Source organism: Lutra lutra, chromosome 15 (genome assembly GCF_902655055.1).
Source record: "Lutra lutra chromosome 15, mLutLut1.2, whole genome shotgun sequence".
NCBI lineage: Eukaryota > Metazoa > Chordata > Mammalia > Carnivora > Mustelidae > Lutra > Lutra lutra.
This window is the reverse complement of record NC_062292.1, coordinates 57,871,381-57,887,184: the sequence shown is the minus strand read 5'-3', so window position 1 is coordinate 57,887,184 and position 15,804 is coordinate 57,871,381. Positions and strand designations below refer to the sequence as shown.

The 15,804-nt window shown below is 42.1% G+C and overlaps 1 protein-coding gene across 1 annotated transcript in view; it reads right to left on the bottom strand.

The window, feature by feature from the left end:
* IARS2 (isoleucyl-tRNA synthetase 2, mitochondrial) overlaps positions 1 to 14,342 on the bottom strand; it is a 60,367-nt gene extending 46,025 nt beyond the window's left edge. Inside the window, exons 1-2 of the mRNA XM_047703649.1 lie at positions 13,958 to 14,342; positions 12,089 to 12,211 (exon numbers count right to left, since the gene is read on the bottom strand). Of these exons, the coding sequence (XP_047559605.1) occupies positions 12,089 to 12,211; positions 13,958 to 14,224 (390 nt within the window). The 5' untranslated portion in view covers positions 14,225 to 14,342. The remainder of the gene's footprint in view (positions 1 to 12,088; positions 12,212 to 13,957) is intronic.
* Between the last annotated feature and the right edge of the window lie 1,462 nt (positions 14,343 to 15,804).

The window sequence follows — 15,804 nt, the reverse complement described above, 5'->3', positions numbered from 1 at the left end:
ACATAAACACAAAAGTAACACGTATTTGAAGTTTTAAAATGCCATTAACTCCAGAAAACAAATCAAATAAAAGATTTCAAAGTGAAAAACATTATGCCCAGAATTAAGAATTTGTTTGTGGGGGCGCCTGTGTGGCTCAGTGGGTTAAAGCCTCTGCCTTCGGCTCAGGTCATAATCTCAGGGTCCTGGGATTGAGTCCCAAATCGGGCTCTCTGCTCAGCAGGGAGCCTGCTTCCTCTTCTCTCTCTCTCTCTCTCTCTCTCTCTCCCTCTCTCTGCCTGCCTCTCTGCCTACTTATAAAATAAATAAAATATATTTTAAGAAAAGGAATTTGTGAAGTTGGAATATGCAGAAAAGCAGCCTCTACTACCTTTCTAAGAAACAATTTTGACCTCCTAAAAACCAGAGTAAAAATGTCAGTTATAAATTTGCTTTACTTATTAAAAACATTATTAACATGAATAACCTGAGTTATATACAGTTAAGAAATAGTATAAAATCAATGCAGAATTTATAATGTCCTTAAAGTATAGAATATCACAGTTAACTCTATCATTGACAAAATTCTTACTAAAACACTAGACCTCTTCATTAGGTATAGTTCTCTAACTGATTTCCCTTCTTAGTTTATTTTAGAGACTTGATTTATTTAATCAGGTCCCACTAAGGACATCCAGTGTGGGCTACCAATGTAAGTTAAGCCTACCTGCTCTAATCCAGTCAGGCACTCCTTCAAGCAAAAGCTGAATGAAGAGCCTAGACTTTTCACCTTTGCAAATTTGTCACAGGGCACCCTCAGCCCTCCTCCCTGGCCAGGATGGTGTCAAAAAAAAAAAAAAAAAAAATCAAGTAGCAAGTGGGGACTACATCCCCGTGGGTGGCAATGAGACCCTGTCTACAGTCTCAGTGGAGATCACGTAGGCAGCCTGGACTTCCATCTCTACCCAGCAGCAATGAGGCACCTCTGTTTCCCCTCGGGTGCTCAGAGGAGGCTTAGTGTAGAGTTGGGATGTTCACCACTGCCCAGTGGTAACAAGGCCACCTCCTCTTCCCCTGGTATCTGAAGAGGCCACGCAGAGCAGTAACATGACACACTAGCACTTTCTAGCTGGGGAGTAACAGTGGAGGTTTAGGGGGAAGGAGAGCTATCCCGCTAGGCAGTAAGAAGGAGCCGCCCCTACCCTGCCTTAGGGTTAGAAGAGGTTGAGTGGGAAATGTGGACTTCTGCCCCCACCTGGCAGTAGCCAGAGACAGTGACCCCCTTCTGCTGGAGAGGTGTCAGTGAGTAAAAGCTGCTAAAACAGAATGCTTAAAGAAGATCCAGACTCCCAAACAATACAAAAATGTTAAGGTTTCAATAAAAATTCACTCATCATACCCACACTAAAGATTTGAATCTGAATGAAAAAAAGAAAGTCCATAGATAGCAACACTGAGATGACAGAGATGTTAGAATAACCTGAAAAAGATTTTAAAGCAACTATGATAAAAGTGGTTAAGCAAGCACTGTGAACACACTTGAAAAATATGAAAAAATAAAGTCTCAAAGAATTTGTAGGAAGAGAAAAAGTAAATGGTATATTTTAAATAGAGGTATAACTGAAATATCAAATGTAAATTTTAAAAGTGAAAATAACTGTAAAAGTGAAGCAATAACTAAGACAGAAATTCAGTGGATGGGCTCGCCTGCAGAATGGAGGGGACAGACAGAACCACTAAACTTCAGGACTTAATGATAAGTACTACATCTAAAAAGCAAAGACGAGAAAAGACAGGAAAAAAACTGAAAATCAGGGAGCTGTGGGACTATCACAAAAGATCTAACACTGGTGTCACTGCCACCCTGAAAGGGTAACGAAAAAGTAAGGGCCAAAAACTCTGCAAACTGGTTGGGAGACATAAATCTACAAAAAGTCAAGAAGCTGAATGATGTCCAACATGAAATATCCATAGAAATCCAAACCAAGAGACCTCCTCATTCAACTTTTGAAAATGTAAATGTCTTAAAAGACATCAGAGATTGGGGCAACTGGCTAACTCAGCCAGAAGAGCATGAGATTCTTGATCTTGGGAGCATGAGTTCTGGCCTCATACGTGGTGCAGAGATACTTAAACAAAACTTTAAAAAAAAAAAAAAAGTCAGAGGAAAAAAAAATCTTACATGCAGCAAAAATATACTTGAAGGATAAAAGGAAACTCAAGACATTATCAGATGAAAGAAAGCAAAGATGATTTTTGACCAGCAGACCTACCCTAAGGAAAGGCTACAGGAAATTCTCTAAACAGAAAGAAAACAAGAAAGGAATGTGGAAATATCAAGAAGGAAGAAAGAACATGGTAAACAGAGTTACGTGGGTAAATACCATAAACTTTCTATTTACTCAAATCTTCAACTTATGTTTCAAAGCTGAAAAAATAACTATCAAACACTGTCTTACCAAAACAGAAACGTATGTGAGGAAATATGTAAGACAAGTCATGAATGCAGGAGGGTAAAGGGATGGAAAGGCAAACAAACTTCTAACCAATCCATGGACCAATGAGGGATTCTCAAGAGAAATCTCAAAATATAATGAACTGAATACAAATGTAAACTAAATACAACATATCAAAATTTGTGGAACACAAGCTACAGAGTGCTAACAAAAATGTATAGCAATAAAATGCGTATGTTAGAAAAGACAAAAAGCCTGCTCAAAAGCATAAAATCTTACCTCAAAAAACTACAAAAAGAACAAGTGAACACAAAGCAAGCAGAAGCAAAGAAATAACAAAAAGCAGAATTTGATAAAATTAAAAACAGAAAAGAAAAGAGAAAATTCAATGAAACAGAGTCTGACTTTGGGCATGACAGCGCAATGAACTACATGGCCACACTTCCCAGTAAAACTGGGGAAATAATTTTAAAACCCAACCTGTAAAACTCCTGGAAATGGCACTAACAGTGTACAGCAGATGAAGAAACACGTGCATGAGAAAAAATCTATAAAAATTTGGTAAGAAAAGTGAGAGTCTGTGGCATGTGAACCAAGATCATTCCCTCTCTGCAGCCTGCCAGCTCAGACAGGCAGATGATCAACTCAGACCAGTGCAGCTAAGAGCACAGGCTCCCTCTCGCTCCAGCTCCCAGCTCAGGGGCTGTCTTCCTCAGCAAGCATTTATGTCCGTATTTATGACCCTGCCCCAGCCAACTGCTCCCGAAGCCAAGTTCCAGGCAAGTGCAGTCAAGAGGTAAGGGACACCCTTCCTCCACTCGGTTCCCACTCCTGGAAGAGAAACTCTACCTTGGCTTCAAGTCTGCTGGGAATACTAAGGCTCCGATCTCACTTGTCCAGATTTGTACATGGTGGTTCCACAACAGGAAAGGCAGGTCAAGACCACAGACTGACTCTCCTACAAGTGTTCAACTCCGAAAGTAGGGGTATCTCTCACAGAGAAGTATACAGTTGTCCCCACTCTCGGCCCCAGAACCCTGGCTGGGAGATTTTCTCTGAGGGGAGGAATAGGCTGTAAATCAAAACAAGTAACTCCTAATCCCTTCCCAGCAACAGAGCATAGACCTCAGGCCTGAGGGGTCTGTATAAAACAGCAGAGGCTATAGGAAAGGCAGTTGGAAGAAGGTTCATTGATCCAAGATGACACAGGCTAAAACGTAAGTCGGCTAGTTTGCAGGAGAAAACCAGAAGAGACCACTGGGAGGAGCCCTCCTGGATCAGAAGGAGCATCAAACACTGACACCAGGACCGAATACTCGGAAGGATCCCAAATCTGATGGATTAGACTACAGGACAGTTTATGCCCCAGAGTGTTGTGGAAAACAATAGAGAAAACAGTTGGTAATTTTCAGACAAAACTCGTCTGTTTTCCTCTGAAAATTTCCAACTGTTTTCTCTATTGCTTTTAATAAAAAGCCAGGAGGGAGAAGGGGATCCAAGAGGTAATTATTCAGATTTATTAGAATATATTATCTAAAATGCCCAGTTTTCAACAACAATGACAAAAAACCTGTAAGACATGTAAGAAAATATTTCTCATCACCAGCATCCACTGCTGTGCACATGCACGAGGCTCACCTCTGCAGCTATACAACCACATGCCAACGACCAAGGCTCCCACGCTTGCTGTCCCCACAGGCCCGGATCCAACCCTGACTCCCACCCCTCACCTGCATGGCTGTCAGCACCTGCAGCTACCCCAGGAGTCCCATAAATGCATGCTGACAGCCAAGACCACCAAAATTGTTTACAGGTCTGGATCTGCCCGATTCCTTTCACTGACCTGTGTGCTGTCAGCCCCAACTCCCGTGACCAACCTCTATCACCATGCATAGGCGTGTGGCTCGCCACAGCAGTTACAGTTCTAGACACCAACAGCCAGGGCCCCTGAACTGACTATTTGCCTAAAGGTGGTCCTGGACACTGCTCCTGTCTCTGACTGTCACCACTGCCTATGTCTGCAGCTGACCCCTACCACCACATCGGGACCTGCAGCCAGCCCCCAAAACCAAGCATGGGCATATCATTGGCTTAGGCCACTGCTACCACCTGCCCTGATCTCTGGCCAATGGACCTGAAGCACGGCTGGGTTCCCCAACAGCCCATACTCCCACGGCAAACCCTCCACAGATTTCACCGATGATCATACTGCTGTTGATGTGGATCCTAACTCTCTAAGTAGACAAGATACTACACCAGCCCCATCCCTAACCCAGAATGGGCACACACCTTCACACACTGCACCCTGTACCACAGCACACTCCAGCATGTTCCCATGTCAAATATCTTTCCGTAAACTTTGGAAGAGGTGATTGCTTCTTCAAATGCATAGTCATCTACATAAGGCTACACGAAACACAAAGAATCAAGGAAACATGACACTGTCAGAGGAACTAAAGTAAACTTCTAGCGAAACGCACATAAACATACACAAAAAGGAAGATCCACAAAGTGCCTGACAAACAATTCAAAATAACTGTCCTAAAGATGCTCCAAGAGCAACAAGAGATCAGAAACACACAATTTAACAACATCAGGAAAATAACACAAGAGCAAAATGAAAAGTTCAATCCAGAAACAGAAAAGAATAAAGAACCAACAATATGTTTCGGAGCTGGAGAACACAGTGACTAAACTATGAATTCAACGGAGAGTTTTAGCAGCCCACATGACCCATCAGAAGAAAGAATCAGCGAAATCAAAGACAGATCATTTGAAATTATCCAGTCAAAGGTATAAAAGACACAAGAATGAAAAGGAATAAAAAAAGCAGTCAGAACTAATTTGAAACCATTAAAAAAAAAAATCTATGCTTTATGAGAATCCCAAAATGAAAAGAAAGAGAAACAGAATCAGAAAGTTTATTTACAGAAACTGTAGGGGCTGTGCCTTGGTGCCTCAATCAGCTGAGCGGCTGCCTTCGGCTCAGGTTATGATCCCAGAGTTCTGGGATCAAGCCCCACGTTAGCAGGGAGCCTGCTTCTGCCTCTGACTCTGCTCCCCTGCTCCTGTTCTCTCTCTCCCTACCTCAAATAAATAAATAAAATCTTTAAAAAAAAAAAAAGAAAAGAAAAGAAAAAAGAAACTACAGCTGAGAACATCCTAAAACTGGGGAGCTATTTGCGTATTCAAGTTTACTAAGCTCATACATTCCCAAACAAATGGCAACCCAGAGATCTTCTTAAAGACACACTATAATAAAAATGTCAAAAATCAAAGACAAAAAACCTTGAAAGCTGCAAGAGAAAAAAGCGTGTCAATTACAAGACTCCCCCTCCCCCGTGGGGCTATCAAATTTCTCTGCAGAATCCTTGCAGGCCAGAGTAGAATGACACATTCAAAATGAGGCAAATAAACTTCCAACCAAGAATACTTCACCTGGCAAAGCTCTCCTTGAGAAAGGAAAGAGAGATAAAGACTTTCCTAAACAGACAAACGCTGAGGGAGTTCATCATCACTAAACCTACCAAACAAGAAATTCCGAAAGGAGCTCTTCAAGCTGAAATGAATGGATGCGATTTACCACCAGGAAAATACACACACACAAAAATTAAGGTAAGTATATAGTCAAATTGAAAATATCCCAATAGTATAATATGTTGGTGCATTTATGCCATACTCTAATATAAAGACCAAAGCACAGGGGCATGTGGGTGGCTCCGTCAGTTAAGCATCCAGCTCTTGATTTCCGCCTGGGTCATCATCTCAGGGTCGTGGGATCAAGTCGTGCATCAGGCTCAGCTCTGAGTGTGCAGCTTGCCTAGGATTCTCTCTCTCCCTCTCCTTCTGCCCCTCCCAACACCTCCCTACACCCCTCCTCCAAAACACGTTCTTTCTCCCTCTTAAAAAAAAAATTAATTAATTAAAAAAATAAAGCCCAAAGGACTTTGGTATTAAAAGAGTATTAAAGATATTATTAAAAGAGTATTAAAGATAGTATTAAAGATAACTATAGCTACAATAACTTGTTAGTATATCACAATGTACAAAGATACAAATTGTGACATCAAAACATATAAACATAAAACAAAATGTGTTAGAAGTAGTAAAAGCGGGGGGCACCTGGGTGGCTCAGTGGGTTAAAGCCTCTGTCTTTGGCTCAGGTCATGATCCCAGGGTTCTGGGATCAAGCCCCACGTCGGGCTCTCTGCTCATTAGGGAGCCTGCTCCCCCCTCTCTCTCTCTGCCTGCCTCTCTGCCTACTTGTGATCTCTGTCTGTCAAATAAATAAATAAAATCTTTAAAAAAAAAAAAGTAGTAAAAGGGTAGAATTTTTGTATGTGAGTGAAGTTAAGCTGTTGTTAGCTTAGAAGACTGTTATATTTTATGTAAGCCTCATGGTAATTAATGAGGGAAGCAAAGGCAAGAGAAATGACGCTTGAATTAAATCTCCTGGGGCACGTGGGTGGCTCAGTCCTTAAACATCTGACTTTGGCTCAGATCATGATCTCAGGATCCTGGGATCAAGACTTTCAACTGGCTCCGCGCTCAGTGGGGAATCTCTCTCTCCCTTTCCCTCTGCCCCTCCCTTGAGTCCCCTGACTCATGTTTTTCTCTTATAAATAAAAACTTCACATCAATCAACCAATCTCCTTACAGCTTGCAGCTCACCGATACGTGAAACATCCTTCCTCAGGAAACTCATGGCTGCCTTAGTGCCTTAACGTTTATGTTGTATTAAAGACTAAAAGTAACCTTAAGAGCAGCTAGCCCCTCAAGGTCTGAAAGCCCTTCCAATCTTCCAAGCAAGCCCTTCCTTGCTTCCAAATTCCTTACAGACTTACACTTATCCCTAACCCCTACTAATTAAAAAGTATATAATCAGTTACTCCTCACAACCCCAAGGAAGCTCTTTCTGCCCATTAGTTCTGTCCCCGTGCTATAATAAAGTCACCTTTTTGAACCAAAAAGGTCTCAAGAATTCTTTCGTAGCCATTCTCTTATGAACCGCAAAACTTCCATATTTTATCGGTAATCACAAAGGAGAAAACTTCACTAAATGTATAAAAGATATAGAGAAGGTCATCAAGGAATACCGCTGTGAAAAAAATCATCAGTTCGCAAAGGAAGACAGAAAGGAACAAACAGAAAACGGCAAGTTGACATGAATAAGTCTTGCCCAATAACTGCCGTAAACGTAAATGGATCACATCACCAACCAATAGATGCTGAATGGCTGAAAACACAAGACCCAACTGCACTGCCTCTAAGAGACTCATATAAGATTTAAGGACACAGGGAGGGATCAGGTGAAAGGGTGGAAAAAGAGATCCACACAGATGGAAACCCAAAGAGAAAGACATAGCTATAGTTATCTTAGACCAAACAGATTTTGAGTCAAAAATTCTAACAGGAGACATGGTCATCATAATGATAAAGGGGTCAATTCCTCAGGAGGAGGATATAAGAGGATGTAACAGTCTTAGAAATATATGCATCCAACATCAAGAGCACCTGAATATATTAAATAACTACTAATAGATCTGAGGAGAAAAACAGACAAGAAGACAGATAAGTAATAGGGGAGGACTTCAATAGACCATTTTCAACAATGAAAGGTCAGTCATACAGACAGAAAATCAGTAAGGACATGTTGGACTCGAACTATACTTTAGACCAAATGGACCTAACAGGCATATACGGAACACTTCATTCTAGAGCAGCAGAACACACATGCTTCTCAAGCGCACACGGACCACCACCCAGGGTGCAGCATATATTAGGCTACAAAACAAGCCTTAACAATGTGGAAAGATTAGGAACACAAAAAGTATTTTTTCATACCACGAGGTAAAAAAACTAGAAAACAATAGGAAGAAAACTGGAAAATTCACAAATATGTGGAAAATAAAATATTTCTGAAAAAAAACAATGGGTCAAATAAGAGATAAAAAAAAATATCAAAACAAACAAATATGGAAACACAATATACCAAACCTTAGGGGATGGAACAAAAGCAGTTCTGGGAGGGAAGTTTATAGCAATAAGCATCTGCACTGAAAAGCAAGAAAGATCCCAGACTAACTAACATTACACCTCAGGAACTAGAAAAGAACAAACTAAAACCAAAGTTAGCAGAGAGAAGTAAGTAACAAACATTAGAACAGAAATAAATGAAATAGAGAATAGGAAAACAACAAAACTAAGTGTGGATTTTTTGAAAAGATAAAATTAACAAACTTTTAGCTAGACTTACAAGAAGAGAAAGAACTCAAATAAATAAAATTAGAAACCGAAGAGGAGATATTACAACCCATATATGAAAAATACAAAGAACCATAAGAGACTGCTATGAAAAATTATGTGCCAAGAGATGGGATAACCCGCGTAGGCTGGCCTCCCAGGACTGAATCATGAAAAAAATAGAAAATCTGAATAGATCAGTAACAAGTTAAGGAGATGGAATCCCAACAAAGAAAAGTCCAAGACCATATGGCTTCACTCATTCTACCAAACATTTATAAAAAAATGAATGACAACCCTTTTCAAACTCATCCAAAAAACTGAGGAGGTGAGAATACTCCCAAACTCATTCTATCAGGCCAGCATTATCTTGGTACCAAGGTCAGATGAGGACATGACAAGGAAACTATAGTCCAAAATCCCTAATGAATAAAAATGCAAAAGTTCTTGGGGCGCCTGGGTGGCTCAGTGGTTTAAAGCCTCTGCCTTCAGGGGCGCCTGGGTGGCTCAGTGGGTTAAGCCGCTGCCTTCGGCTCAGGTCATGATCCCAGGTCCTGGGTTCGAGCCCCACATCGGGCTTTCTGCTCAGCAGGGAGCCTGCTTCCTCCTCTCTCTCTGCCTGCCTCTCTGCTTACTTGTGATTTCTCTCTGTCAAATAAATAAATAAAATCTTAAAAAAAAAAAAAAAAAGCCTCTGCCTTCAGCTCAGGTCATGATCCCAGGGTCCTGGGATCGAGCCCCACATCGGGCTCTCTGCTCAGCATGGAGCCTGCTTCCCCCCCTCTCTCTGCCTGCCTCTCCGCCTACTTGTGATCTGTCTCTCTGTCAAATAAATAAATAAAATCTTAAAAAAAAAATGCAAAAGTTCTCAACAAAATACTATCAAACCAAATTCAACAGTACCTTAAAAGGAAGCCACATCATAAGCAAATGGGATTTATCCCTGGTATTCAAGAACGGATCAACATACACAAAAAAACTGAAACACTAAGTTAATGGAAGGTAAGACAGAAATCATATCATCATCTCAATAGAAGCAGAAAAAGCATCTGACAAAATGCAACATCCTTCCATGATAAAAGCGCTCAAGAAAGTGGTTATAAAACGAATGTACCTCAACATAGTAAAGACTATGTATGATAAGCCCACAGATACCATCATACTCAATAGTGAAAAGTTGCAAGCCTTTCCTCTAAGATCATAAAGAATACAAGGGTGACCACTCTCACCACTCCTATTCAACATAGTACTGGAGGTCCTGCGAGAGCAAATAGGCAAGAAAAAGAAATAAAAGGCGTCCAAGTTAAAAGAAGCAGTAAAATTATGTTTACAGATGTTAACTGTGGTGTTCATTTAGCGATACATACATATATCAAATCATCATGTTATACACCTTAAACTAATACAATGTTATACATCACTAATGTCCCAACAAAATGGGAGGGTGCTAAAATTAGTTCTCTCAAAAAATTGCATACTGGTGCTCTTTATTATCTACCCCACATAACTGATGGTACCTGCTAGTACTCTCAAAACTCAGCTTAAAGATCACTTCCTCGGGGAAACCTTCTTTGATACTGAAGTCAAAAAGTTATTCTAAAATTTACCTAGAAAAGCAAAGAAACCGACATTGCTAAAGCAATTTTGAAAATAAAATGGGAAGAATGAGACTACCCAACTTCAAGACTTATTCTGTAGCTACAGTCACCAAAACTGTGGTATTAGCAGGAGAGACACATAGATCAATGGAACAGAAAGAGAATCCAGAAGCAGAGCCACACATATTTGCCCAAATGATTTTTGACAGTAGTACAAAAGCAACTCATTGGGGAAAGCCTTTTCAACAAATGGTGCCAGACATCCACAGGGAAAAAAATAACCCTCAGTCTAAGTCTCATATCCTACGTAAAAGTTAACTCAAAATGTATCATGGATTTAAATATAAAATTTAAGTTTTAGAAAAAAATATAGGAGAAAATCTTTAGGTTTGAAGGTTTATGACACTACAAGCATGATTCATAAAAAGAAACCCTGATAAACGGAACTTCATCAAAATTAAGAACCTTTAGGAGTCCCTGGGTGGCTCAGTCGTTGGGCGTCTGCCTTTGGCTCAGATCATGGTCCCAGGGTCCTGGGATCCAGCACCACATTGGGCTCCCTGCTCCACGGAAACCTGCTTCTCCCTCCCACTCCCCCTGCTTGTGTTCCGTTTTTTGCTGTCTCTCTCTCTCTGTCAAATACATAATTAAATAAAATCTTTTTTTAAAAAAAGATTTTAAAAATTAAGAACTTTTAGAGGCACATGGCTGGCTCAGTCAGAAGAGCATGTGCCTTGATTTTGGGGTCATGCGTTTGAGCCCCACGCTGGGGGCAGAGATTATTTAAAAAAAAAAAAAAAAAAAGTTAAGAACTTTTACTCTTCAATAAATCCTGTTAAGAGGATGAATGAAAGACTACAGACTGGAAAAAATAGTTGCAAATCACATATCTGACAAAGGTTTCATACCTAGGCTACATACATAAAGAACCCTCAAAACACAACAGTAAAAAAACCCAAACAATCCAAGTAGAAAATGGACAAGGTCAAGAAGCCAGCAGATTCAGTCCAGTGAGGGCTGCTTTCTAGGTTCACATACCACCACAGCTTCTCGCTATAACCTCATAGGGCATAAGGGAGACAAGGAAGCTCTCTGGGTCTCTTTGTAATGGCACTAATCTCACCAATAAGACCTGGGCCCTCATGACTTAATCACCTCCCAAAGGCCCCCAACTCCAAGTACCATCACATTAGAGATTATTAGGCTTAAACATATAAATAAACATATAAGTTTAAGAGTAGGTAAGAATAAATACTCTGTCTACAGCAACTACCTAACATTATATATAAATAAATAGATGTATAAATATATATATTTTACTTGTCTTATCATGTCTTTCCTGATGAGAACATAAGCTCCATAAAGACAAGACTCATCTATCTCTGTTTTGTTCCCTGCAATTCCCAGTCTAGAAAAATGCCTGGTACATAGTAGGTGCTCACTAATTATTTACTAAAATATTTACTAGAGTAAAATAACAATAAGCTCAAAGCAAATACCAGAGATGCTATTTTTTACACAGCACTAAAACTGTTCATTGGTGCTCTCTATTATGACATTCTAGTTTTACAGCACCTGGGTGGCTCAGTTGGTTGAGTGTCTGACTCCATCTCAGCTCAGGTCTTGATCTCAGGGTTGTGAGTTCAAGCCCCCTGTTAGGCTCCAAGCTGGTAAAGAGCCTACTTAAATACATTAAGTTTTAACCATCCATGCAAATTTACATAATTGTCATAAAATTAGAATACACTCTTTTGTAAAGTGTACTTAAATAAAGGTTCTTCCCTCAAGTCTTACAAATTAAATTACAATTACCTTATTTAAAGCATGTCCAACATGTGGGTCACCATTGGCATAAGGAGGTCCATCATGAAGACAAAATTCTGTTTTGGCTTTTCTTTCTCTTTGCCATGAATAAAGTTCTGAAAATCCACATTTCTGTTTAAAAAGAACCAAACATCAACCAAATTCATACTCCCTGAATCTTACCATAAGTAACAGCCAGCATTTGCTTATTTCTTATCCCATACCATTGTATTCAATTCCAAAACCCAAAGGTGAGGTATTAAATGCACATCTGAGGCCTCATTTTCTGAAACTTTTTAATAGTTTCTCCATAGGCTTCAGATGGAAACCTAAGTTCTTTATAAGGTAAACAGGGCCCAACAAAGGTTAGTACCACCAATTTCTGGCCAGTCTCTGAGCACACCCCATCCTCCAGGCCTCAGTCCAGCCAGGCTGAAGGGCCTGTAGACCACATTCCAGCCCCCGCAGACCCTCCCCAGACCCCCTCCCCACACACACAGACACTGTATTCTTGCTCTCCTTTGGCCTCAACACTTGCTACCTTCCAAATCCCGACAATACTCACTGAAGCCCTACTGCCCTTCTCACACCTACTGTGCACCCCTGGCCCAGTCACTTTGCCCTTATGGCCTTGTTCCCTTATTTGAAAAAAATGGTAGTAATAGACAATTCACAGAGCTGGTGTGAAAATTACGCCAGAAAGCATTGAAATTGTTACAGTTCCTAGCATATCCATGCTACTGAACAAAACACTTTTAAAAAAGTAGATGGACAGGGACGCCTGGGTGGCTCAGTGGGGTAAGCCACTGCCTTCCGCTCAGGTCATGATCCCAGCCTCCTGGGACCGATTCCACATAGGGATCCCTCCTTGCTCGGCAGGGAGCCTGCCACTGCCTGCCTGTGCTTGCGCTGGCTCGCGCGCTCTCTCTCTCTGACAAATAAATAAATAAATAAAATCTTTAAAAAGAAAAAAAAGTAGATGGCCAAAACAGGTTTATATAAAACAGAGTCTAGAACTCTGATAACTGCCCTAAGAAGATTTAGGCTAAGCTAACGTACTTCACCAATGTATGCTGACTATCGGAGATCCTAAAGACTCCGGAACGACAGAAGCTAACAAGAGAATCTGCCTTAGAAAGTTCAGTCTAAGGGCGCCTGGGTGGCTCAGTGGGTTAAGCCTCTGCCTTCAGCTCGGGTCATGATCTCAGGGTCCTGGGATCGAGCCCCGCATGGGGCTCTCTGCTCAGCGGGGAGCCTGCTTCCCTCCTCTCTCTGCCTGCCTCTCTGCCTACTTGTGATCTCTCTCTCTCTCTCGCTGTCAAATAAGTAAATAAATAAATCTTAAAAAAAAAAAAGAAAGAAAAAAAGTTCAGTCTAGGACCGGAGACAGATGCAGATTTTAGGAAGGCGGCTGGGAGGCAGTGAAGTACAGCTACTCTACTCTGCAAACAAGCCAGAATTCCAACGAGGCGCCTACTGACACCACAAGAGTAAGCTTCAACTGTCCCACATCATCGAATTTGTATTTATATCTGCCCATGTTAATTTGCTTTCACACGCCACTGGAAAAGTGTCCAAATGCAACTTTTGGGGGCCTAAAAAAATATGGGACTTGTAGTCAGTGCTGTGCTGCTAGGTGAGCATCCTCTTCAAGACTCGGCTCTGGAACCTCTGAGGGAGTCACCCTGAGGTTTCCGAGCAAGAAACCCTGGGCGGAGCAGATGATTTCCACTGGCCCCTGCCACGACGCGCCTGCCCAAAGGGGCCCAGGGCCTGCCGGTCAGGTCCCACCCGCCAGGGGTGTGGTCGCCCGGAGCGGCGGCCGGCGAGGGCCCGTCTTCCCACCGCCCCCCGGCCAGGTCGGGCCTCCCTGCCCACCTGCTGGATCTCCAGCTCCGTGTCGGGCTGCTGGCGGCCCAGCAGCTTCATGGGGAAGCTGGTCTGCGGCAGCAGCACCGTGTCCCGGTATCTGCCATTATTCGAGCTCTGCAGCTGGTTACTGGCCCCGGTGACTGACCGCACCAAAAGCCTCCCCGTCGTCCCTCGCCACCCCGGGTGACAACGAAGGCGGGGCGGCACCCATAAATTCCGGGCCGCGGCCAGAGCCGCGGCTCCCGGCCCGCGCCGGTGCAGCCCCCAACGCATGGCGGGCCAACCCCGGCCTCCCCGTGAGCGCCAGGTCCTCCGCGGGAGGTTCCCGCCGGGGATTAGGAAAACCGGGACCCCAGAGCACCTCCACGAGTTCTGCCGAGTGCGCACGCGCGCGGCGCACGGAAGGGGCGGGAAGCAGGCCCTTCCCAGAGACCGCAAGAGGGCAGCCATCCCCGGTTTTGGAAGCAACCGGGGCGGGGCCGGGCTGACTCTGAGGGGCGGGGCAAGGTGTGGCGGGCCGGCCCGGGCTCAGATTTCAATCACAGAGCCCTGACTTTGTTTTTTTAATGTATTCAGTACATCCAGTATATATAATATATAGCAAATATTTAAGAATTTTTAGTATAACTAAGATACTATCACTTCAACCTGTAATTAATATAAAATTATAAAAAATATTACATTCTTTGTTTCAGTGTGCATTTTACACACATAGCATCTCGATTTGGGTTAGTAATTTGCCACTCGCTCAACAACCACACGGAATAATGGCTACCTCAAGGGGTAGCGTCTCTTTAGCTGAGTGCAAAGTTCAGTTCCAATATTGTAAACCAATCTAATTATGTAATTTTCAGATTCCCTATATCGCACTCCGTTTGTCCACTTACGTCCCACTCCTACAGAATTGTATACAGGTGTGAGACTTGAGATCTGGTTTCTGACTTCTATCTACCCGCCTTATATGCCACTTTTTGGAAGTTTGGGTTAGGCCACTTTTACATAAAAAGTGAAAATAGCATTAAGCATTTGTCTTGCAACAAGACTACATAGAGGCAGCAGGCACCCCAAGTCACCAGAGTGGCCCCACCAAGCTCCTGTCCTGGGAATTACTCTCAGAATCTCAGCATCAGCTGCTAGCCCTTTGAACTGTGTCTGCGAGCATCTGTGCTCTATCTCGATTTATTTTGGGCATTTGTCAGCAAGATGTGTCCTAAGGAATCAGGAAAGCTTAAGAAAGGTTATTTTGGGGCATCTGGGAGTGCTAAAAAATTTTCCATTTAAATTAATGGTAATTGCTTCTTTGCTTTATTCCATTTAGGCTTATGAAAGGTTTCATAAGAACACTACTTTCAGCGAGCAGGGCGAAATCTGTATTTGGTTAGCCAGGTCATTGCAGTTCACAATTGTTACCTTTTCATTGTAAAGTGTACCTCTCTCCTCCTATTCATAAGACACAACATCTAGAAGACTTGGCTTGCATAAATTAAAAAATGGACCAATTTTCACAAAAATTAAAAAGAAAATTTTATATGGAAAAACATACCAAAAAGCCAGAAGGCAAGTGGCAAATAGTAAGCATTCAGTGTCAGCTTCTTCCCAGCTCCTTAGCTCATTTAATCATTAAACCTCATGAAGTGAAGACATAACTGCCAAAACAACCCTCTGTGGTGAGGGAGGTGTTATAGTTATTGCCATTTCACAGATAAGGAAACTGAGGCACATAGTGATAAGTAACTTACCCAAGGTCACACAACTAAGAAGTGGCAGGGCTGGGATTCAAACCCAGGCAGTTGGCTTCTAGTACCCATATGGATGATCACCATAATATATTGCCTCTCCTACACTATGATGTG